Source organism: Miscanthus floridulus, chromosome 14 (assembly GCF_019320115.1).
Source record: "Miscanthus floridulus cultivar M001 chromosome 14, ASM1932011v1, whole genome shotgun sequence".
Taxonomy (NCBI): domain Eukaryota; kingdom Viridiplantae; phylum Streptophyta; class Magnoliopsida; order Poales; family Poaceae; genus Miscanthus; species Miscanthus floridulus.
The window spans coordinates 93,635,462-93,661,909 of NC_089593.1; the positions used below are offsets into that span (position 1 = coordinate 93,635,462).

At 44.7% G+C, this 26,448-nt stretch overlaps 2 protein-coding genes and 1 pseudogene across 2 annotated transcripts; all 3 read left to right on the top strand.

Moving 5' to 3' along the window:
- The first annotated feature begins 3,409 nt into the window (after window positions 1-3,409).
- LOC136505293 (LRR receptor-like serine/threonine-protein kinase FEI 1) lies at window positions 3,410-7,337 on the top strand (annotated as a pseudogene).
- An 11,720-nt stretch (window positions 7,338-19,057) lies between these two features.
- On the top strand, window positions 19,058-20,953 carry LOC136502746 (uncharacterized). Its single transcript, XM_066498000.1, has 4 exons — window positions 19,058-19,194; window positions 19,385-19,444; window positions 20,279-20,547; window positions 20,663-20,953. Exons 1-4 carry the CDS (start codon window positions 19,167-19,169, stop codon window positions 20,768-20,770), a joined length of 465 nt encoding a protein of 154 aa, XP_066354097.1. The 5' UTR covers window positions 19,058-19,166; the 3' UTR covers window positions 20,771-20,953.
- A 2,837-nt stretch (window positions 20,954-23,790) lies between these two features.
- LOC136504030 (protein NUCLEAR FUSION DEFECTIVE 4-like) lies at window positions 23,791-25,488 on the top strand. The gene has a single exon (XM_066498920.1). The coding sequence runs from the start codon at window positions 23,791-23,793 to the stop codon at window positions 25,486-25,488; it is 1,698 nt and encodes a 565-aa protein (XP_066355017.1).
- The last annotated feature ends 960 nt before the right edge of the window (window positions 25,489-26,448 follow it).

The following is a 26,448-nucleotide window of genomic DNA, read 5'->3' on the forward strand; positions in this document are numbered from 1 at the left end:
TTTTCTCTCTCTCTCTCTCTCTCTCTCTCTCTCTTTCTTTCATGTAACCTGTGCCTTCCCCTTCCCCTTCATCTATAAAAGGGGAAGTAGGATGCTCCACGAAGGGAAGGCTGAATGGCTGAATGGCTGAACAAGCTCAACGAGACTCAACTCCGTTCGACCCTTTCACCAGAGACTTGGGGCCTACTCCCTCTCTCGTCTGTTTGTAACTCCTACTACAAACTAGTGCCGGTAATACAAGCAGCAACAGACTGGACGTAGGGACATTCCACCCAAATCAGTATAAATTCCTGTGTACTCCGAGCATACCATTCGGGCTAGACGCGCAAATCACAAACTTACTAGTCGATGATTCAAAACACCGACAAAAGAGTTTCATGAGGATGAAACTTGTTTGCACTTTTCCAACACTTGGAAGTGTTTCACATGTTTCAGAGGTATGGTTCAGATGTTTCATATGGATGTTGCAAGGTAGTTTTTGAATGTTGCACATGTTCCAATGGTTATACACGTATGCTGTAAGAGTTTGTTCAAAATGTTTCATCTGTTTTAGACGTATGTTGCAAGTATTTTATCTGGACGTTGCATTTGTTACAAATGTATGTTCTAAATGTTCATTTGTTTCAAACATATGTTGCAATTGTTTTATCTGAGTGTTGCAAAAGTAGATCTGGATGTAAGGTTGTCGAGCGAGGAAGAGAGAGCTAGCGGCCTAGCGTGGGAGCCATGGTGGTGTCGATGTGGGAAGGAGGCGTAGGCCACGCAACGCCGGTGTGTAAGAGGCGGGGGAGTCATTCAAGCGGCGTGGAAGAGGTGTGGCGCAAAGCGGTGTGAAAGATGTGGATGAGGCGCCGGTGTAGAAGCGACGGCCGATCATCCAGGCATTTGGGCAGCGGAGCGAAAGGAAGCGGTCCGACCATGGGCGCAGGAAGTGGAGCTGGCGTGGGCGGCGCGCGAATTTGAGAGACCAGGGCGAATTTCGTATAAGGCCCTGTTCGCTTCGCTAAAAAGCCAGGTTGAAAAGTACTATTCGCTGATATGTTGTGAGAGAAAAATACGGTATCATGACTGATAAGCTCAAGCAAAGATTAATAAGTAATTAATTACTCCTATGTCTCCCTCGTTCACTCACTTGGAACTGGTTTTGCGGCCAAACGACTTTGATATATAGGCATAAGAGCAACTCCAAGAGATTTGGTAAAATTAGATGCTAAATTATGAAATTTAGCCAATATGTAAAATAGAAAGTCCATCTAAAATATAGAGTTTTACAACAGCCTAACTAAATTGTAAAACACAGATAGCAAGCAGGAGTCGCTAGGAAAATATGGCAGCGAGAATGGTGGGATAGCCAGCCGGAAAAAATATAAATCAATATAGATAAAATGTTGAAATGCTTTTTTTGAACACAATAGCTATAAATGGCTCCTCATATACATTTACCCAGCAAGTGTGTTGGAGTTGCTCTAGGTCTGAAGCTCTGGATAAACGGATTATTGCACCGCTGCCAGGTTATCTTATTTCCATCTAACGTGCTGTAGATAGGCGATCCGAGTGAACATATTTTGTCACACATGTCGTATAAGTTTTGCAATTTTTTCACCCAAGATCCTTCTATCAATAAACATTATAATGATATTTTTTTGAAAGGTTTATATAAATTGATATAGTGAAAACCATTTTTCTCAACCCATAAACCATTTGTGGGTAGCCTCTCGTTCATCTTCAACGGCTAGTTTGGTCCGGTCGAGGACTCCCCTCCGCTGTCCGGTCCGTACGAGGCCAATCCGGCACCTGGTCTCTCGTCCCATGTCCTGAGTGGTGGGCCAGGTCAGGAATTCATTCATTACTCCACTCCACCCCCGCGATCCGATGATGAGTGGCAGTACTAGCAGCCTGCGTACATTCAAACGGGAGCAGTTTCCACGCACGCATTCGAATGTTTGATTTCCGTTCGTTTGCCTCAAACATCTTGCATATTTAGAGCGTGTTTAGTTTTCACCTAAAATTTAAAAAAGTGCTACAGTATCCATCACATCGAATCTTACAAGACATGCATGAAGCATTAAATGTAGACGAAAAAAAACTAATTGCACAGTTTGGTTGGAAATTACGAGACGAACGTTTTGAGCCTAATTAGTCCACGATTGAATACTATTTGTCAAATAAAAACGAAAATGCTACAGTAACCCAAATTCTCAAATTTAGGTAACTAAACACGCTCTTACAATTATTTGACGAATCCAAACATCAAAAAAAGCTTCGCCTACCTTAGCCTTTTTAACAGCTCCATGTTGGACAAAACCGTCACTAAAATCGGCTAAGCATTTTTGCGTGTTATATGATGGCTTTGTAGATAAAAGGCCGATCGAGTAGGGGGTGAATGTTTACGATTATGACAAAGTAACTGCGTAGAATCTCAAAACCACAAATTGATGATACGTGACCATGTACAGGAGTTGGGTTTTGGAAACATTATTCACCGTTACAGCTCAACATATATAAGTCTGATTAGTTGTTCGTATTAGCTTGTATGCAGACTTATGCATTACATTTTAATTGGTCTTTTTCTTACTGGTGGGTTATGCATAGTTCAACGTCCGGTTCGTTTGAGCTTGTTTGACTTATAAGTCATACTTTTCAGTCAACGAATAATATCTTTCTTCACTACCAAATCAAGTCAACAGTACTTTCAGCTATGACTTATCAGCCAAACAAGGCCAAACGAACGTGACGAAAATAGGTCCAGGGATGCATTAGCCAGTACGCTAGATTTATCTTATTGGATAATGCAGGTTTTCACAAGCTGATGCATACACATAATGAAATATTCTTCTTATCCGTCGTACCTCTACTAGAACCACGAGGTCTCAATTAGAACATGAAGGTGAATATATATAACAAAATATAAATAACCAAACACTTATCAAATACAGTTTCCCTGTACAATATAACAAAACATCGAGACACTACGTATGACTGCATAAGATCTTATACTTACTAAAACTAATATAAACAACTAATCAGATTTATAGTAGTAACGACGATACTTTTTTTTATGGGATAGTAACAATATTTTGGCTTTGACAATCTATCACATTCTTTTCTCAAATAGGAAGAAAGGATTATAGCATAGCATAAAAGCTTTTCTAAATTACTCAAATCTCTGTCTTCTACTCTATGCTTGGGGAGGGAGAAAAAACAAACAAAAGCATACGTCGTGGGCCGTGCCTACGCGGCGCTTCTCGCTGACATCTGGGCCCAAGCAGGCGCCACAGCATGTGGACTCACTCGCCAGTGGGCCAAGTCACGGGAAGCACGTCCATCCGGGTCAGCCTTTTTCCCGTCAGAGCTCAGACCTAATTAAAGGCTCAGTCCTCTGTCCTTTCTTCTTTCTCTCGCACACTCCACTGCTCCCCTCTCCTCCTTCGAACCCTCCCAAGAGGCAAGACCCAAGGACAAGGAGAGAGAAGCCGCCTCCGCCTCCGCCTCCGCCATGGACAAGAATGAGGCGAGGAGGTGGAAGAGGAAGGGGAGAAGCACCCGCTGCCAGGGCGGACAGGGACCGGCGGGCCTGCGCGCCGTCCTCGTCGCCATGGCCTTCGCCCTCTTACGCTCCTCAACGCCCGCCGCCATGGCCCTCGCCCCGGACGGTACGTCTGCTTACTGCATTTCCTTCAGCCAGCCCCGGCGATGCTATTGTTGTCCCCTTGCTGAGTGCTGAGTGCTGACCCACCGTTTCTTGTTTGCTTGCTTGCGTGCTTCCAGGCGAGGCGTTGCTGGAGCTGAAGCTGGCCTTCAACGCCACCGTGCAGCGGCTCACCAGCTGGCGGCCCAGCGACCCCAACCCCTGCGGCTGGGAGGGCATCTCCTGCTCCGTCCCCGACCTCAGGGTCCAATCCATGTGCGTTCCTCCTCGCCCCATCTGCTTCCTCTTCCCATTTCTAGCCTTCTTCTTCTTTCCCTCCCTCCCATATTCTCTTAACATTTAAGTTCTTTCTCTCTGTCTCTCTCTCTCTCTCTCTCTCTTTTTGGTTGCCTCGGTTATTTGAATCAGATGTCCCCCCAAATGTGTGCCTCATGGCTCGGCTACCGACGCCTTCTTCTTGGATTCCTTCCTTGTCCCCTGCTTTGCTTTGCTTTTCTTTGCCACTGATGAATAACGATAACAATAATGCGCCATGCGCGTGCGTGCTCTTCTCTGTGCAGAAACCTCCCATACATGCAGCTCGGGGGCATCATTTCGCCCAGCATCGGGAGGCTCGACAAGCTGCACAGACTGTAAGGCTTGTTTGAACGATTTCTAGGATCAAATGTTTTCTTCACTGTTTTGTTAGATTTAGTAGTATTGTATTTCCCTGAATAAAAAGGCAGACATATCTGTGATACCAACTGCATTGTCTTTTTCTTTTTGTGTGCTGCCTCTGAATGTATTTATGCTGCTGCCTGTTGACGGATGGGCTTTTTCCCTTTTCAGAGCTCTGCACCAGAACAGCTTGCACGGCCCAATCCCTGCAGAGATCAAGAACTGCACCGAGCTCAGAGCAATGTAAGATACTACTAGTATGATCTATTTACTACTAGTATTTGTCTAGTCCAGTGTCGTTGATTTGTTAAGCTGAATCGGCAGAGTGTTCAAATGTTTACTTCTTTTATGTGTATGCTCAGTTACCTGAGAGCCAACTACCTGCAAGGAGGCATCCCTTCAGAGATTGGCGAGCTTGTGCACCTCACAATCTTGTATGGCCCTTCACATTACCATTGCTCATTGCCTGCTTGTGATTTTAATTTTACAGTGTTATGATTATTTTATCTAATGTGTTCAAATCGCAGGGACCTGTCCAGCAATCTGTTGAGGGGCACAATACCGGCCTCGATTGGAAGCCTTACTCACCTTCACTTTCTGTAAGTTTTCGTGTGATGTTCTCGCGTGCCCTTGTTGGAAACACAATGGTCATGATGTAAAAGTAAAAACTGATGAGAGGGCACGCACTTACAATCTCCCAGGAACCTGTCTACTAATTTCTTCTCCGGAGAGATCCCAAATGTTGGTGTCCTCGGAACCTTCAAAAGCAGCTCGTAAGCTCCTTTGTCCCTTCTTTCCCTGCGTGCTTCCTAGTTATGATGTTGGATAGCTGTATTTATTGTTGTTATGCATTTGTTCACGTGATGCAGGTTTGTTGGAAATCTGGAGCTTTGTGGCCTGTCCATCCAGAAGGCTTGCCGTGGAACCCTCGGCTTTCCTGCTGTGCTGCCGCACTCCGATCCACTCTCTTCAGCTGGCAAGTCTTCCATTTCTATTAAATCATAGTGTTGAACTGTTTTTTCAAGATTTTGGTGGACGTGCAATGTGTGTGACTGACTGGTGGAGTTATTTGTTTCTGGTTCAAATAGGTGTTTCTCCAATCAATAACAACAAGACATCGCACTTTCTGAATGGCATTGTGATCGGCTCAATGTCAACCTTGGCTCTTGCCTTGATAGCTGTACTTGGATTCCTATGGGTTTGCTTGCTGTCCAGGAAAAAGAGCATTGGTGGAACCTATGTAAAGATGGACAAGCAAACTGTTCCTGATGGTAATGAATTGACACCATTTCCTACTGTTTCCATAAAAAAAAAAGCCAATTACAGCCGCTAACCACTATTTTTACTTATGATGCTGTCATCATTTAGGTGCAAAGCTTGTGACATACCAGTGGAACCTTCCATATTCGTCAAGTGAGATTATTAGAAGGTTGGAGCTGCTTGATGAAGAGGATGTGGTTGGCTGTGGGGGTTTTGGCACAGTGTACAAAATGGTGATGGATGATGGAACATCATTCGCTGTCAAGAGGATTGACCTCAGCCGCGAAAGTCGTGACAGGACCTTCGAGAAGGAGCTCGAGATTCTGGGCAGCATCAGGCACATAAATCTTGTCAACTTGCGAGGCTACTGCCGGCTCCCCACAGCAAAGCTACTCATATATGATTTTGTTGAACTGGGCAGCTTGGATTGCTACCTTCATGGTAAGGATGCCTATGCATCTCTTGGCATGATCATGATTGCAATTTTTTACACCAGTGTAATGCCTTCTTACCTGATGCTTACATGATGTGGTGCCTACGGCAGGAGATGAACAAGAGGACCAGCCATTGAACTGGAACGCGCGTATGAAAATCGCCCTTGGCTCGGCTCGAGGCCTGGCATATCTGCACCATGATTGCTCTCCTGGGATTGTGCATAGGGACATCAAAGCCAGTAATGTACTGCTGGATAGAAGCTTGGAGCCTCGTGTCTCTGATTTTGGCCTTGCAAGGCTGCTTGTAGACAATGCCGCCCATGTTACCACTGTCGTGGCGGGCACCTTTGGATACCTAGCACCAGGTACATCTCTTATCTTGCTAGTTGGATGATATTGTTGTGATTCAGTACGCTGTGGAAAAAAAACATCTAGTAGCTATCAAGTTGGAATTAAGTTTTACTGGTCTGGAACATAAGATTGAAAATGCATCTTGTAGGGCAAAACTACCAACAGCATGAAGTTAAACAAGAACAGTAAAAAATGTTCAGTAGGAAATTGTAATCCGTAGACATGTATTTCAAGACATAATGTTGAACAGCTCCAATTGATGAAACTGAAACTGGTTGGTTGGTTGGTTACTCTGACTTTGGTGGCAGAGTACTTGCAAAATGGGCATGCTACTGAGAAATCAGACGTGTATAGCTTTGGAGTGCTTTTGCTGGAGCTGGTGACTGGAAAGAGGCCAACCGATTCATGCTTCATCAAGAAGGGACTGAACATTGTTGGCTGGGTAAGCAGTGTTCTTTTTTCCCCTTACATTTTCTACCTTAAAAAGTAGTAATGAGTAAGAGTCATGTGAAATCCTCAAAATCCATTACCGCCTTTTGCAGCTGAACACCCTTACAGGGGAGCACCGGCTGGAGGATATCATCGATGAGCGGTGCGGGGATGTGGAGGTGGAAGCCGTGGAAGCCATCCTGGACATCGCAGCGATGTGCACCGACGCAGACCTGGGGCAGCGGCCATTCTATGAGCGCTGTGCTGAAGATGCTGGAGGAGGAGATCCTGTCCCCCTGCATGAGCGAGCTGTGCTACGAGCAGCACCTGGAGCTGTGAGCTGAGGATTCTGACTATGATGCTAGTAGCTGCTGCTCAAGCGCGTGCATGATGGATGAGACTCAAAAGTTTTGTACATGCAGTGATGATGATGAACCGTGTTAGGTGTTTGTGTGCTGGCTGGACAAGTGCAGATTTCTCATCTTCTTTTTTTGTGCTCAGCAGCCTCAGCTCAAGCAAAGTCAAAAGTGGTTCTTGGCACAGAACCAACAACCTAATCGGCATGATCTGTTGTACATAGATCTTCTCTCCCTTTTTTTCCCTTTTTTTGTTGCCTTTTTATTCCCCTCAGTTTTCTTTTGTGGCGCCTTTAGCTTTCTGCCGGTAATTTTCTGATTAGTTTGTCAGAAGTCTTGCGGTTGCGATGCCCATTTGTGGCCTGTTTGGAACGCAGGAACGAGACCTGTAGAAATTTCATGAGAAAATGCCACGTTCTAATCGGGGCGCCTTATCAGAGAACCAGAGCTTGTAGAAGCAACGAGTTGTAGGAGCAATTATCAGAGAACCAGCAGGTAACAGGATTGTGAGCACCTTGGCAGAGTGCTCTACCGCTAGGACTACTAGGGCCTGTTTGAGAGCACCTTGACAAAGCTCCAAGAAATCAAGCAAGGAAGAAAGAATGAGAGTGCAACAGCTGAGCAGCATTGAGATCTGAGAATGAAGCAACGATAGCAGCAGAGCAGGACAAAATAAAGATGGCGCATGCTTGTTTTCACACAATGAACGACGACCTGCATCTGTATACCTTTTTTTTAATATGCGTGTATTATATTATATAACTACGCGACGACACATCGATCATCGCGAAATGTACGGTAGTAGATGGACACACAACAGTGTGACATGGCGTCCTATATTTGACGTATTTGTGTGCCGTTGTTGTAAAGAAAGCTTAACCGGGACAGCAAAGATTAGGGTGGATGAGATGATGTATCTACTCATTATCATGGGACCCGGCCGAAGTAAAATGAAACCCATGCTGCCCCGGTCGTTCAGTCATGCAATTTTTTTTTTCCGGTTCAAATCAACCTATTTTACGTATATTAAATTTATAAAAACAATATTAACAATTATTGTTCTAAATAATAGCTATAATGTAATAACAATACATATATTATTACATAATAACGAGTCTAATCTAACGATGCGTCTTTCATTCTAGGACGGAGATGGCAGTGGTAACAGGCAAAGCAAAAGCCTGTCGAGGAAGACAGGAACCTGAGCTTTTGGCCCACCCGGTGTCTCAGACCAATAACGTGCTATCGATCTGCTGCTACAACTTTTGCGTAGCAGCATATCCAATGACGATCCATCGGGGAGCACGTTAGTTATTATTATTATTATTATTACAGTAGAAATGACAATCGTGATAGTACACTACTTTCAGTTATGTACACACACGACGTGTCCTTAGACAACCAAACCAAACTCAAAACGTTTTGTTTATTATCAATCAAAACAGAACTGTACTCTGAAAAATGCCAAAAATCTCAAAAAGGATACAGAAAACTAAATTTAATCTACTAAATAGTCCAAACCCCTAAACACTCCTATCATGTACTTTGGAAAATGCCTTGTCTAGATCCTCTCTGTCCCGAGTTCTCACCCGTCCACCACCTTCCGTCCAGCTCCAGTACTAAAATAATTTCAAAGACAGTATTTTAGATTTTCAGAGACAGACCAGCTCTGTAAATCAATTACTAGCGGACGTTTTAAGTGCTCCGTCTCTGTTAACAATTCCAGAAAACTTGTGACCTCAATACATCCATGAACAATGGACATCTCAAGTGGCCCGCCTCTATTCAGAAAACTTGGTTGTCTCTACGCAGGGCGCTATCCTCTGATCGCTCGGATCACTGTCCGCTATTGTTGCAGACCAACTCCGTGCTGTGGGCAAGAGGCCGGTTCAGGTTCGAACCATTCTGGGCAAAGCTCCCTGATTTTCTCGATGTCGTCGCGGTGGGGTGGTCGGCAACACTCCTCCACGCCGACCCTTTTCGGGTGCTGGACTACAGGTTTCGCAGCGTGGCGAAGGCGCTCAAGTCGTGGAGTTTAAAGAGAATCGGCAGCATTCGCTTACAGTTGTCGTTAGCAAGAGAAGTTATCCTCAGATTAGATGTTGCCGAGGAGTCTCGTGCACTCTCCGGCGAAGAAAAGCTGCTGCGAAATGAGCTCAAGATGAAATGTCTGGGTTTGGCGTCGCTGAACAGAACCATACTTCGACAGCGTTCGAAGATTCTATATCTTGCTGAAGCTGACGCCAACACTAAATTCTTCCATCCACAAGCTTGCCACTGGAAGAGAAAGAATACAGTGACGAGCCTGAGGGTCGAGGACTCTGAACTAGTACAAAATGAGGACATGGCGTCCGCTCTGTTCGCACACTTCGACAGTATTCTGGGCCAACCCTTCGCGAGGCAGGGGAATGTCGGGTTCAACGCTGTTGGTTTGCCGTCCCTGGAGCTTGCACATTTGGACGTCCTATTCTCTGAGCAAGAGGTCTGGGAGACCATTGCAAGTCTACCACCCGACAAGGCACCAGGGCCTGAGGGATTCACGGGGCTTTTTTATAAGCGCGCCTGGCCGATCATCAAGGACGACGTCATGCTGGCCTTCAATGCCTTCTGGTCAAGAGATTTCAGAAGTCTCAATCTTCTCAACGAGTCTTTCTTGATACTTCTGAGGAAAAAGGTCAATCCGGAAGAGATAAGGGACTGTAGACCAATTAGCCTCATCCATAGCTTTGCTAAGCTGGTTGCAAAATGCTTGGCCAACCGGCTAGCCAGGTTCCTTAGTGACCTGGTGCGCCCCAACCAGAGTGCTTTCATCCGCGGACGAAGCATCCACGACAACTTCCAAACGGTCCAGCTTAGTTGCCGGCTACTGCATTCAGTCAAGCGACCGTCTATGCTATTGAAAATTGACATCGCAAAGGCTTTCGACCGTCTCCTGGGCTTTCCTTCTTGAGCTGCTCGAGTTCATGGGATTCAGCCGCCGGTGGCGTGACTGGATGTTAGCCTTACTTTCAACTGCAAGCACAAAGATTCTTCTAAATAAATGGCAGACCGGGAAGCAGGATTTGCCATGCTCGAGGCCTCAGGCAAGGCGACCCCTTCTCGCCTATGCTGTTTGTTCTTGTGATGGAGGTGCTCAACGGCCTTATCTGCTATGCGGACCGGAATGGTTTCCTCAGCCCTCTGTCGATCAGGGCAGCAGGATGTCGTGCTTCCCTCTACGCAGATGACCTGGTTGTCTTCTTAACCCCGGTGGAATGGGATGTTGCTGTCATGAAGGAGATCCTGCGGATTTTTGGTGAAGCTTCAGGCCTATTCACAAATATGGACAAGTGTGTGGCCACTCCGATTCAGTGAAAACGGAGTTTTTTCGGTCACTGTTTGGATTGGTGAGCTATGATCCAAATTCAAGATTGGCCGAAGCGAAGCGGCCCATTAACGTTAAGATGGACTACACCATCTATTAGTTCTGTATTGCTAATAGACGAGGGTGTGGGGTTTTTTCTCCCTATATATATGGACCACCTCCCTCATAGGCATCATAAATTTGTATACGGGAAGGCCCCCAGGTTAGGGTATCCCTAAGTTGTAAATCTCCGGCGTTTATAACCTCACCCGATATAGTAAAGATTTGCTGGCTGGTGCCCGTGGTTTTTTCTCTTCCACCTTAGGAGGGGTTTCCACGTTAAAATCTCGTATCCCCTGTGTTTGATCTACTGTTCTTCATCGTTTATATTGCCTATCGTTTATAACAAGTGGTACCAGAGCTTGGTTTGACCTTAGGGTTTCGCGATGGCATCGATGAAGTTTGATCTACTGCTGCTGGATTACAAGACGAGATTTGCACTGTGGCAAGTCAAGATGCGGGAGATTCTGGCATAATCTTCGGATCTTGATGAGGCGCTCGTTTCGGAGAAAAAGGGCAGAAGTCATGGATCGCTGAAGAGAAGCGGAAGGATCGTAAGACTCTGTCTCTGATTCAACTTCATCTACATAATGATATTTTGCAAGAAGTGCTGCAGGAGAAAACTGCCGTAGAACTTTGGCTCAAGCTGGAATCGATCTGCATGTCCAAGGATCTAACCAGTAAGATGCACGTGAAGATGAAGTTGTCCACGCACAAGCTACAAGAAGGTGGTTCGGTGATGAACCACTTATCGATCTTTAAGGAGATCGTTGTCGACCTAGTGTCGATGGAGGTAAAATATGATGATGAAGATTTATCTCTTCTACTATTATGCTCACTGCCTACTTCGTTTGCAAATTTCCGAGATACCATACTATTAAGCCGTGATGAACTAACCCTTGCGGAAGTATATGAGGCCCTCCAGACGAGGGAGAAGATGAAATGTATGGTTTAGTCTGATGTGTCGTCCTCCTAGGGCGAAGTGTTGCAGATTAGAGGCAGGCCCGAGCAGAAAACCTACAACAACAACAATAATCGAGACAAGAGCAAGAACGGTAAAGACCGTTCGAAGTCCAGAGGCAGGGATAAGTTCAACAGGTATTGTAAGAAAGATACTCATGTCATTTAGGATTGTTGGAAGCTGTAGAATAAGGAGAAAAAAAACGGTACGTATAAACCAAAAAATAAATCCGATGGTGATGGTAAGGCCTCTGTTGTCTCCGTTGTTGATAATTCTGATTCAGGAGATGTTCTGGTTGTTTTTGCTGATCGTGATGAATGGATACTTGATTCTGCATGCTCATTTCATATATGCCCTAACAGAGATTGGTTCAGTTCTTACAAGTCTATACAGAGTGGAGATATCGTGCGTATGGGAGATAACAACCCACGTGAGATTGTGGGTATTGGCTCCGTTCAAATCAAGATGCATGATGGCATGATACGCACACTGAAAGATGTGAGACACATACCAGGGATGGCCATAAATCTCATCTCCCTCAGCACACTTGATGCCGAGGGGTACAAACACTCCGGTTCAGGTGGAGTGTGTAAGGTATCAAAAGGCTCTCTCATTTATATGATAAGTGATATAAACTCTGCAAAGTTATATGTTCTTAGAGGAAGTACTTTACATGGTTCTGTCACTGCTGCTGCTATTTCTAATGATGAACCAAGTAAAACTAATCTCTGGCATATGCGTCTTGGGCATATGAGTGAACTTGGTATGGCAGAATTGATCAAGAGAGACCTGCTGGATGGCTGCACTGTGGGTAAGATGAAATTCTGTGAGCACTGTATTTTTGGTAAGCATAAGAGAATAAAATTCAATGCATCTGTTTATACCACCAAAGGTACACTTGATTATGTACATGCTGATTTGTGGGGGTTGTCTCATAAGCCCTCTTATGGTGGTGCTCGTTACATGCTTACCATTATTGATGATTACTCTAGAAAAGTATGGCCTTACTTTCTGAAAAATAAAGATGATACTTTTGCTACTTTTAAAGAGTGGAAAGTTATGATAGAAAGGCAAATTGAAAAAAGGTAAAATTGCTTCGTACTGACAATGATGGTGAATTCTGTTCGGATGCTTTTAATGATTACTGCAGGGAAGAAGGCATTGTTAGGCACCACACCATCCCATACACTCCTCAGCAGAATGGTGTGGCTGAGCGCATGAACCGAACGATCATCTCAAGGGCTCGTTGCATGTTGTCCAATGCTCGTATGAACAGACATTTTTGGGCTGAGGCTGCTAACACCGCCTGTTACTTGATCAACCGGTCACCTTCTATCGCACTTAATAAGAAAACTCCCATTGAGGTATGGTCTGGTATGCCTACTAATTATTCACAGTTGAGAGTTTTCGGTTGCACTGCTTATGCTCATGTTGATAATGGAAAGCTAGAACCTAGAGCCATTAAGTGTCTATTTCTTGGTTATGGTTCTGGAGTTAAAGGATACAAGTTATGGAATCCTGAAACTAAAAGGACTTTTATGAGCAGGAGCGTTGTTTTCAATGAATCTATTATGTTTAATGACAACTTGTCCACAGATGTTTCACCAGTTGGTTTTGATGAGGAGCAGGAACATGTTAGCATGTAGGTGGAGCACGTAGATGATCAGGAAACTAAAATTGTTGATAACAATGTTCATGATATTGTTCAGCACTCACCTCCTATTTTGCAGCCTCAAAATCAGTCTATTGCAGATAGCAGAACAAAGAGGAGTTGTGGACCTCATCCACGTTTAATTGAGGAATGTGATATTGTTCATTATGCCTTTAGTTGTGCTGAACAGGTTGAGAACATTCATGAGCTGGCTACGTACACTGAAGCTGTTGTTTCTGGTGACCGCGAGAAGTGGATTTCCGCTATGCAAGAAGAGATGCAGTCACTTGAGAAAATGGCACATGAGATGTTGTGCGCTTGCCTAAATATAAGAAGGCCGTTTGTTGCAAATGGATCTTCAAAAGAAAGGAGGGTTTGTCTCCTAGTGAACCTCCAAGATTTAAGGCAAGGTTAGTAGCAAAAGGTTTGAGTCAGATTCCTAGCATTGATTATAATGATGTGTTCTCTTCAGTTGTAAAGCATAGTTCAATTCATACATTTTTTGGTATTGTTGCTATGTAAGATCTTGAGCTTAAGCAGTTAGATGTAAAGACTGCGTTTCTTCATAGAGAGTTAGAGGAGGAGATATACATGGACCAGCCAGAAGGGTTCATAGTACCTGGTAAGGAGGATCATGTTTGCAAATTAAAGAGGTCATTATATGGTTTAAAACAGTCTCCTTATCAATGGTATAAAAGGTTTGATTCTTTTATGATGTCACATGGTTTTAAGAGGTCTGAATTTGATAGCTGTGTGTACATTAAATTTGTTGATGGATCACCTATATAGTTGCTGTTATATATTGATGATATGTTAATTGCTGCCAAGAGCAAGAAAGAAATCACTACATTAAAGAAATTATTGAGTAGTGAGTTTGAGATAAAGGATCTTGATGCTACTAAGAAGATTCTAGGTATGGAGATTACAAGAGATAGAAATTCTAGTTTGTTATTTCTTAGTCAGTAAAGTTGCATTAAGAAAGTTCTTCATCATTTCAACATGCATGATGCAAAGTCTGTTAGTACTCCTATTGCTCCTCATTTCAAATTATCAGCTTTATAATGTGCTAGTACAGATGAGGATTTTGAGTACATGTCAAGAGTTCCATATTCTAGTGTTGTTGGTTCTTTGATGTATGCCATGGTTTGCTCTCGTGCTGATTTATCATATGCTATGAGTTTGGTTAGTAGATACATGGCTAATCCTGGTAAAGAACATTGGAAGGCTGTTCAGTGGATTTTTAGGTACCTTCGTGGCACAACAAATGCCTGTTTGAAGTTTGGCAGGACTGATAAGGGACTCACTGGCTACGTGGATTCAGATTTTGCTACTGATTTGGATAAGAGGAGATCTCTCACAGGTTATGTGTTCACTATTGGTGATTGTGCTGTGAGTTGGAGGGCAACATTGCAACCCATTGTTGCCCTGTCTACCACTGAAGCAGAATACATGGCTATTGCTGAAGCATGTAAAGAATCTGTTTGGTTGAAAGATTTATTTGCTAAGCTTTATGGAGATGATTCTTGCATTAATTTATTTTGTGACAGTCAAAGTGCTATATGTCTCACTAAAGATTAGATGTTCTATGAGAGAACAAAGCACATTGATGTCAAATACCATTATGTTCGCGATGTGGTCGCGCAAGGTAAGCTGAAGGTATGCAAGATAAGCACACATGATAATCCTGCTGATATGTTGACAAAGCCAGTTCCTGTTGCTAAGTTTGAGCTTTGCTCAAGCTTAGTTGGTATAACTGTTTAGCCCAAGAGGCTATTTGGCACCGGAAGTATTTCTTTGTTGTTTCAGGGTGAATGTTCATTTTATGCTACAAGAAGGAATTTATCTCAAGGTGGAGTTTGTTGAGCTATGATCCAAATTCAAGCTTGGGCCAAAGCGAAGCGGCCTATTAGCGTTAAGATGGACTACACCATCTATTAGTTCCGTATTGCTAATAGACAAGGGTGTGGGGTTTTTTCTCCCTATATATACAGACCACCTCCCTCATAGGCATCATAGACTTGTATATGGGAAGGCCCCCAGGTTAGGGTATCCCTAAGTTGTAAATCTCCGGCGTTTGTAACCTCACTCGATATAGTAAAGATTTGCTGACTAGTGCTCGTGGTTTTTCCCTTTCACTTTGGGAGCGTTTTCCACGTTAAAATCTCGTGTCCCCTATGTTTGATCTACTATTCTTCGTCATTTATATTGCCTATCATTTATAACATGGATGTCATGTGGTTAAACTTCCATGCCGATATCTAGGAATACCGCTTTCGGTTCACAAGCTAAAACTGTCACATGAGCAGCCTTTAATCCATGCAGTGCCGAATCGGATACCGGCATGGAAAGGTAGCTTGCTCAACCTTGCCGGAAGAGCACCTCTGACGACAGTCACTCTGTCCGCCATTCCTACACATCTGTTTATCGCCGTGTGCTTGTCACCATGGGCAGTGACACAAATTGATAAGCGGCTTCGGGCTTTTCTTTGGTCTTACAAAAATGAGTTTAGTTTAATTACAGAATTGCCACTCACTTCAAAAGCTCATATCTTGCAAACCGTAGCTCCAATTTAGGTGGTTCTTTCGCTCACGAGTTTACATCGATGAGTATTACGTGTTAGTAAACTGTATAGCATGTTTTTACACTGTTTGGTGTACTATTCTTATTATGTTTTGTGGACCATGTTTGTTGCTTGTCAGCAGAAGGTGCTGAGTGCGAGAACTTACAGGATCAGGAGTTCGATATCCCGAACCAAACCTAGCTTGAAGGCAAGTGTCCTTGACCATACTTGCACCTACATTTGTTTTACTTTTGAGTTAGTTTAGTTAGACCATTAGATGCATGCAGAGTCAAAAATTGAATCCTATGATAAGGTTTACTAGCTTTTGTCATATTATCCTTGTAACCAGGTTTGGATGGGTAGAAGTCAATGCTTAGTTTGAAGTCTTGGGCTGGGAAGCTTATAATTTTAATATTGACTAATGATCTATGCAACATGTGGGTTCGTTATCTTTTAGCAACATGGTGATTAGGGAATCTGAGCAGGATGGACGGTCTAGTATGATAGTTATTTGGTTTTGATAAGTACTGAGGTTCCTTGGGTTGGTGCTCGTTACCCGCTCTAGATTCTAAGGACCGGTTCATGGACAAGTAACCCAGCAAAACAGCACAATCATGAGGCTGGAATGGGCTGTACCTGGCTAATTAATTAGTTTCTCCAAGTTTTGCTTTACATCGGGACGGTTTACGTGGCTCAAGAGGGGTCCCTTGGGGTCTTTGACTTATGTATAAGGGAGAAACCTTAGAGGAGGTGTAAAATAGGCTTGGAGGGGCTTTGTAAAGGCATTGTAGTGTGACCCCGCTAGGCACCTAGGTAGTGTTTAGTGTAATGGGGGAAAAACACGACTCATGGTGAAAGTGTGCAACCTCTGCAGAGTGTAAAATTGATATATCAGCCGTGCTCACGGTCAAGAGCGGGCTTGGACTTCTTCGTGATTAGATGGCTCTGGTTCAGTGGGTGGTTCTCTTGGTAAGGGAATGGTGGTTCAGTTGGGAGGCTTGGATGGAATCCAAGTGTTGGTTAGCTTGGATGGAATCCAAGTGTTGGTTAGCTCGGATGGGATCCGAGTGTTGGTTCAGTTTTTCTGAGGACCTGAGGTTTCACTTAGCAAATAGGTGCTAAGGAAACTAAGGTAATAGGTGTGTCGCTTAGGTGCTGGTGTCAAACAAAGTTATCATATCCTTTGTTATAGCCTCATGTCATATTTTCCTACACTTGCTCTGGTGTCACACATTTCGATGTACTCACCCTTCCTCTTTGTCCCGCTGCTACCCCACCTAGACGTTGGAGACGATGAGGAGGAGTACGTCGAAGACGGTGCCTTCGACCCCGATGACGTGTTCTAGGCTGGTGCTACCCCTGGTCAACCTTCCTGTGAAGATGACGTCCATTTCCGCTGGAAGATTAATAGATTTTCTTTTAGACCCACGAGTCAATTTTGTAATAATGTTTCGTTATGTAAGCAACTCTGATTTTGATACTATAATGAAGTCAATATTTGTATGAAAATTGATCCTGGCATACATATATTGTGCATTCGATTTTGTCCTTAAAATCGGGTGTGACATAGATCTATACCGACACCACTTTCAGCGACTCCAAGTAAGTATCGGCATAGATCTATACTGATCGATGGTGCATCGCTATATCGACGTATACCGACCAATGGAACGTTGCTATTCTAGGGCTGTGTGAAGAAGCTCTACGTCCTAAGACAACCACCTTTGTATTGATTAATAGAGGCGGTTTATTTAGGATGCCCATCTCAATTAATCAGGACCTGTCTTCTAAACTCTTTTTTTGGCACCTCCGCTCTCCACCATGACCACTCAACCCTAATATCATCAGAGATCATCGCACCCCTATACATGACAAACCTCCATCCTCTACCGCTCCAATTGGCAGTGGCCTCCTCATCCACACCCCTACCTTGCCCCTCTTTACCCCTACCTTCATCATATCGTCCTCACTATGCTATCCTTTTGTATGTACTTACATGAATCTTTTTTAAACATTTAGACACCTCAAGCAACGATTTCACGTGTAGTTTCCAAAACACACTGAAAGTTAACTAGGTGCAATCAACTTTATTGGAGTGGCTGGGAGTGGGCGCCGGAGCTGTGGCGTACTGGCGTGCTTGGGGCGACCGCGACGAGGATACACACGTAGGCGCGATCTCCTCCTTTAGAAACTGTTAGAGAAATCCTTCTTGGTTAATCATCCTTTTATTTTTGGCGACCTAGAAACCTAAAGGATTTTTTTGTATACTTTCGGAGATGCTCTAATTTGAATCGAACATGGCCTCGATCAAACCATGGATATTTGGGAACTCAAATAGACCAACATGCACCTGATCAGATCGAAAGCCAACAAACTGTGAGTTTGGAAAATGGTATCTAATGGATAGGACCCACGGGTTGCCAAATAAATTGGGTTTGTTTGACTTGACAGGAGATCACGGATTGGAGTAGTTTGGTCCCGCAATGTTTGGGTTGATTTAGTGTTGTTGAGACAAAAGCTGCATGCGGACACCAGGTTGGTGTGGGTATAGATTGGATTACGGCCCGCTAGCAGGCAAGGAAGATGAATTTTTTCGGTGTCTTTTATAATAGTCCACACGGAATTCTCTCGAAAATCTTAGCCGGTCTGTTTTTTATTTTTTTAGAGCAAGCTATTGGAAACTATTGTGATGGGGTTATTTTTTTATTTTCTAATATTTATATTGAAAAAGGTTACAAAACTAGATTTTTTGAATTACTTGTTTTAGTTACTGTGCGACTCCAAAAGTTTCCAAAACTTACCACCAATTTTGATTTTTTATGTAAGATTGAAAAACCGCTCTCCAACAACTCATCATTAATTATTTAAGTCTCAACTCCGAGCAACACATTATCTCAACTCTCAATCTTTCTGCATTTGGGAAAATTGATCTAATCACACCGGAATATATGTGTATCAATGAGCCAATCCGAAGGTGGAAAGACGTGGGGAAGAATAAGAAAAAAAGACATTGTTCAGAAAGAAAAATATATAAAAGCTCTTAGGATAATTCAAAAAATAGTCCGAGATTAAGGATGTAAAATTGCCGTGTATCTTTTATAAGGTAGGTTTTCAAAATGGTTAGAAAAAACCCAACAAATTTTTTAGCCACTTTGGAAACTCCAGTAAAATCGCGAGGGGCCATGTTTCATCCATATCCCTAGATTGATACGTACTACTTAGATTGTAATATCTTGCGGAAGAAGAAAAATGTATATATATATATATATATATATATATATATATATATATATATATATATATATTAAAGGACAGCCATTAGCCATATATACATAGCCCACCAGCGCCCACCTCGATCGATCCAGAAATCCATCATCTATCTCCTTCCTCCAGCCGAGATCTAGTCGCCGGCGGCCTGCCGATCCCACCCACCACCGACGCGAGCCCCAGCCGCCATGCCTCGCGGCGGCCGCAGCTCTGGGGGTACGTGAACGTCGTCGTTCATGATCACTTATATATAATGCTGACGATCCTCGATCGATCATGTCATTGTATCTTATATCATCATCATCTGCGTGAATATACATATAACGGATCGCGGATCATTTTCTTTTTAATTTTATTGAGTGAAGGATATGATCAATCGATTGATTGAATTTGGTTTGGTTTGCAGGAGGAGGTAGAAGATCTTATTCCAGTGCCAAAATAGCCAAAGCCCCTCCGCCTGCACCGGGTATGAATTAATCAATGCGTCCGATACAGCAGCATCTACTACCAATTCAATCTATTTATTAATCCAATTCAGTTTGATTCCTTGTCTATTTAACTAGCTAGTATACAGTATATATGATCAAATGAGTTGTCGACAATATGCATGCATGTATAACATTTTTTACAAGGAAGAACTACATATATATATATATATATATATATATATATATATATATATATATATATATATATATATATATATATATAGAACTACTATCCTATAGCTGGCTACAAAATAACTTATTCTGTAGCCACTTTGAGTTACGATAATTACTATGTTAATTTATGAGATTATAGTAACTCCTTACTAAGTGGTTTACTACAACGTTATGGTAAATATATCCGTGTGTTATAGTAACCCAACTATAGTAAATATATATTGACATTATCGTAAATTAGTATATAAAATTATGGTAAATGGAGGTGGCTACAGTAGCCGGCTACAAAATAAGTTATTCTGTAGCCACCTCCATTTACTATAATTTTATATACTAATTTACCATAATGTCAATACATATTTACGATAGTTGGGTTACTATAACACATGGGGATATTTACCATAACGTTATATTAAACCACTTAGTAAGAAGTTACTATAATCTCGTAAATTAACATAGTAATTATCATAACTCAAAAGTGGCTACAGAATAAGTTATTCTGTAGCCAGCTATAGGATAGTAGTTATATATATATATATATATATATATATATATATATATATATATATATATATATATATATATATATATATATATATTATAACATTGTGCTATTGCATGCATGCATTCCGTTGCAGCGGCCAAGGGCGGCGGCGCTCCTGCTCCGGCAACTACTACCGGCGGCGGCTCTGTGTTGGGCAACATCGCATCCGCCTTTGCTGAGGGATGGGTTTGGTCCACCAGTTGGGCCATGGCAAACAGGGCCATGGATGCTGTCCTTGGCCCCCGTACCTTCCGCATCGAACACACTGCTGCTACTACCAGTGCCATTGCTAGTGGTGGTGGCGATGATGGTGCGTCGTCGCCGTCTAACCCCTGCCAAATCCATGCCATGGCCTTCCAAGACGTATGTGATGCTTCGATCGATCTGGTTTATTATTTGCTAATTTGTGTTTTTTTTTTTTGTTTTTTGTTTTACTTTTTCACGTACATATACATCTGAATGTTAATTTTGCATGCAGTGCATCAACCAGCATGGGAGCGACATCAGCAGGTGCCAGTTCTACGTCAACATTCTCAATGATTGCCGCCGCAGAGGTCAAGTGGCCGCCGTAGAAACATCCGGATAGCTAGCAGGATCCATGAATTCAATTGAATCCCATCGATCCTAAATCTGGCTGCATCGATCACTATACTATATTTATCTGTTCAATTTGATTTGCATGATTTCTCTTGTTTGTGGACGGTGGATCCTCTAGTTAGGATTATATAAATTAAATAAATCTCAGTTATTCTTAACTTGATTTATTTATTCTTTGGATTTCCGTGGTGCCAAAGTCCCATCATGATACATAATAATAATAATCTTAATCTGCTATTTCGGTCGCAAACATATGGTAGTACTAGTCACACCGCCGCACACAAAGTTCTGATGAGATCCAAATATCAAAATTCTTATGCTAGGGTCGCCAAGGTTACAAGGCCAGTGGAAAAAGTTAGCAGAGGGATCGGAGGAGAGAGTTGTTACATTGCACCAAAGGTCGGCTACCCAGCCTATGCAGCGCGGGAGGCGGCATCTCTTTTTTTTCGCGATTGTGCCTGGGCACATATTTCATTAAGAAGAGTAGTTTGTTACAGGAGGCGGACGCGATGGTAATTCGGGGTTACCGAGGGCCGACCGAAAGCGAGCACAAAGGCAACTTTCGGGCTTCGTGCATCTGCTAGGCAGGTCTCGGGACGAAAGCCCTTACGAGCCTAGTGCTTCGGTCGTCGATGGTGGCGTCCGAGGACGTCATTTCCCTTCTTGAAGGCATCGACACAAGCACACCGGCTCCCGTTCGCGCCCGTCATGTCCTTGTGCTCTCCGTGGTTGCCCCACGCCTGCTCCCGTTTGCGCTCGACATGTCCTTGTGCTCTCCCTCCCCATCTTGTTACTAGTCTGACTACCCTCCTACCCCTTGGATTTTGCGCTCACTGCTTGCCGCCAGGTGCTCACCGTTAACAGCTTGCTCTGTCGTCCTCTAGTTCACTTGAGTGCTTCGCCTCATCATATGCTGGGCTGCGGGGACCTTGATCTCTTCTCTGGATCTCCTCGTTCTCCTCCTGGCAGTCCTATCCCTTTGAAGCTTCCTCCCCCCAAATGGCGTTAGTGGGCGTCGGGTGGAACCCAAATGCTCTTATAGGCGATGCAACTCACGGTTGTCGCTAGTTTGTTCTGACTCAATACCTTACAACCGCTTGGCTGTCGTCTGTCGAACCCGACTCGCTTACAACTCCTTGCGAATTAGAGATCTTCAGAGTATGTCTTTGGTGGCGACACAGGTCGGAAACGTGGTGCTCGCACTAGCTTCAGATGTAGGCTGAGCCTATAACTGAACCATGTCGTTGTTGTTTGTTTTGTTTCTGTTGGTGTTGTATTCCTCCTATCTTCCTCTATGTCATGTATTTCTGTGACCTTCAAGGGTCGTCCATGTACTAGGTACTTTGCACCTTCCATTACCAGCTTGCTGGAATCTGTGGAAAATATATTCAGGTGGAGCCTCTAAGCTCCCAAGGTGTTGACTTAAAAAAAAAGTATCAATGTAACAGCATCTGCTTCTCACGAATAATGAAGAGAAGGAAAACGGTGTGGTAGACCTTCAGTCTTCAGATGCTGAACTCATCCAGGTATGGTTGTGCAGATGCTGAACTTGTCATTTTAGCAGCTGCACCAATGTTGGACGAGAGGATGAGGGAGAGAAAGCCATCGATCCCTACAAAATATATATACCATGACGGACACATGCTTACCTGCATTGATTTTATTCACACATGCTTACCTGCATTGATTTTATTCAAACATAATTGAGTGGTGGTATAGTATAGATCATATATGGACTGCACACTAGCAAAGGCCATTATGATAGAATTTTTCAGGCAATGGAATATTAAGGGAGTGTAAATCTCAGTTTTTGGACACGGCTGATAGGTACAGCTATTTCATGCCGTGCACGCTGACTCACTGGCCACTGCAATGCGCCTATGTGTTGATCAAATTAAACGTGCACCAACGGTAATCCAACGGTTTAGTTTACATCAAGATTCGTGCATGTCAAAAGTTGCGCATCCACCAAGAAAGTAGTCAGTATCTGTGAACACGTGTCAAACACAGAAACACTGGGAGCAACTTTAGGGATGATGGACGGCCACAGATAAGTGGAGTTGCAACCCATAGTTGTTAGATTTGAGTTTTTGCATATAGTAAACTGCCAGCTGATATTTTGTTGTCTTGATCAAATTAAACGTGCACCAAGATCAAACTAAAAAAACAAAGCCCTATAGAACCAAACTAGCAATTCTGTCATGTTTCAATAGATTGTTAGTGGGCAGGTTAGCAAGGTACTGTACTAGGTAATATAGCAACATCAACTTATATACTAGTTGCAGCTTGTAGCCTCCCAAATGCCAATGGAAAAAAAATCACCCATGGCAGTGTTAAGTGACAGGTTGCTTAAGCTAATGCACGATTAAGGAGACTATTGTAAACAAGCAAACAAGACACATGTGCAACTTTTCATGGTCTAAAGTTCAATTTTTTTTTCACGGTCATATCTAAGCATGTTTTTTATTAAGAGAAAGAGAGTTACACGACATAGCAACGAGAAAACCCTGACAACACAGATTACAAACCACCGAGCCAGTGGTAAGCAACCTATAGAAAAAACAAAGCAACTAGAAAAAGACAAAAGTTTCCCACTCAGTATCCATGCACTGTCACGCATCCATGATCCATGTATTTCCCACCAAGTACAAACTTTTGAACTAACTGTAGCTTTTTTCCAATATAATTACGGTGCCATCCTTAGAGCAAGTATAATAGCAGGCTGTAAGCCGACTAAATGCTGAGGTGGAGGAGAGAGGGGAGGAGAGAGAGGAGAAGCGGGCTATAAGCTTACAGCCGGCTTGGGCACAAGAACCAAGAAAGTCTGTGAGAGAGACAAGTGGGCCATGTATTAACTGTAAAGAGCCAACTACTGTATGAGTGGGCTAAGAGAAGACTGCAATGAACCTGGCTGTATTATTAATCTTGCGCTTAGAAGAGAGCACGCACTCTGCTGCAAATGCGACGGACCCAGCTTGGCTACTCGACGACAACAGTCCGCAGCCAGCCATGGCCACAGCGAGGGCGTTCGCCGCGCAGGTGCTGCGAGGGCGGTGGTTCATGGCGTACGGCTCCTTCCTCCTCTTGTCCACCGCCGGCGCCACCTACACCTTCGCCATCTACTCCAAGGACATCAAGTCGACGCTGGGGTACACGCAGGAGCAGCTGAACACCGTCGGCTTCTTCAAGGACGTGGGCGGCAACATCGGCATCCACGCAGGCCTCATCGCCGAGCTCGCCCCGCCCTGGCTCGTCCTCGCCGTCGGTGCCGCCATGAGCCTCGGCGGCTACCTCATGCTCTACCTCTCCGTCACAGGCCGCGTCAGCCCCGCCCCGCCGCTCTGGCTCGTCTGCCTCTACATCGCTGTTGGCGCCAACTCCCAGCCCTTCGCCAACACCGGCGCGCTCGTCACCTGCGTCAAGAACTTCCCCGAGAGCCGCGGCGTCATGCTCGGCCTCCTCAAGGGCTTCGTCGGCCTCAGCGGCGCCATCTTAACCCAGCTCTACCTCGCCTTCTTCGGCTCTGGAGGCGGCGGCGGCGACAGCAGGCCCCTCATCCTCCTCGTCGGCTGGCTCCCTGCCGCCGTGTACGTCGCTTTCCTCGCCACCATACGGGTCATACGCGCGCCGCGGTCTCCCGTTGCTGCACGCCGGGAGTACCGCGCCTTCTGCGCCTTCCTCTACGTGTCGCTCGCGCTCGCCGCCTACCTCCTGGTCGCCATCGTCCTGCAGAAGCGGTTCCAGTTCACACGGGCAGAGTACGCCGCCAGCGCCGCCGTCGTGTTCCTCATGTTGCTGCTTCCGCTCGGAATCGTCCTGCGCGAGGAGGCCGCGCTGTTCAAGTCCAACATCACCAACGCGCCAGCTGAAGAGCAAGCTGCAGAAACACCGGCTCTGCCCGCGGCGACCGCGGCCACGAAGCAGCAGCCACCACCAGCACCAGGGACGGCGAGCCAAAGGTTGCTGCTTTCACTGCGGCCGCCGCCGCGCGGCGAGGACTACACGATCCTGCAGGCGCTGGTGAGCATGGACATGCTGCTGCTGTTCACGGCGTCGTTGTTCGGCATAGGCGGCATGCTGACGGCGATCGACAACATGGGCCAGATCGGCGAGTCGTTGGGGTACCCGCGGCGGAGTGCTGCCACCTTCGTCTCCCTCGTCAGCATCTGGAACTACCTCGGCCGCGTCGCCGCAGGATTCGCATCGGAGGCCCTGCTGTCCCGGCACCGCCTCCCGCGGCCGCTCATCCTGGCCGGCGTGCTCCTGCTCAGCGTGCTGGGCCACCTGCTGATCGCGTTCGGCGTGCCCGGGTCGCTGTACGTGGCGTCGGTGGTGATCGGGTTCTGCTTGGGCGCCGCAAATCTGCTCATCCTCGCCAGCGTGTCGGAGCTGTTCGGTCTCAGGTACTACTCCACCATGTGCAACTTCTGCGGCACGGCCACCCCCCTGGGGACGTACGTCCTCAACGTCCGCGTCGCCGGCCGCATGTACGACCGGGAGGCGGCACGGCAGCCGGGCGCGGTGGCCGCGCTGGCGGGGAAGGGGGTCACGTGCATTGGCGTCCGGTGCTACAGGGAGTCCTTTTTGGTCATCACCGCGGTCACCGTGGCCGCGGCGGTGGTGACGCTGGCGCTCGCATGCAGGACTCGGGAGTTCTACGCCAAGTTCAAGGCGGGAACAACTTGCAGTAGTGGTGAAGACAAGTAGAGACGAAAACGGACTGAAAAACTCCTCTTCTGTTTTCGTTTTTATATTTTTAGCGGAAACTGAATCGAGTTCGGTAAAAAACGGAACTAAAAATGATGGGATATACGAAAATACGGAAACAGACAAATACAGACGAAGAGCCAGAAAATTAAGTTAGAATAATATGATCAAATATTCTTGAGTATACATGAACAAAGTCACAAAATAATATACACGTATAAAATTATCGGTCCAGTATTCATGAGCATGCCATGTATTAACATGTTAACATGCATAATTGGTGATTAATAGGTTTACGAGCATATCAATTTCTACACATATCTCATATAGATTGAAAACGGGTGAAAAACGGAATAAATGCAGGTCAATTCCGGATGAAAACGGTATCCCGCTCAAACGGGCAGAAAACCCCCTCTCCCATTTTTGTAAATACGAAAACGGGATCCCACGAATATGGAAATGGGAGGAATAAAATAGAAAACAGAACGGGTTGGAACGGGATTTTTTCTGTCTGTTTTCAACCTTAAAGACAAGGTAAAAGTAGAAGTAGAACCCAAGGAATAGTTATCAGATTTTTTTAGCATAGGAATAGTTGTAAGGTTGAACAAGTTATTATTAGAATTCTTTTTTTTCGAACATGTCATGACATATATTTTATTAAGAGGAAATGCAGGTTACAAAACCACAGAGGTAGCGGTTAGCAACCTAGACCAGCCCAAAGCAAAAGGAGAAGGAAAAGGCGTTGATACAAAGGACCCTACGCCTCAACCTAACCGACTTGACTTGCGGAAGGAAGATTACATCAACGCAACCCTTGCCTACACAGAGATGAAGCCGTGGTGGCAAAGCACCCACCGACAAGAGACGAGACGAACATTCGGCAGTACGGCGTCAAAGCTTCCACCAGAGATGATCAGGTGACGAAGTGGGAAAGTATCCACAACTAGGGACCATCACACA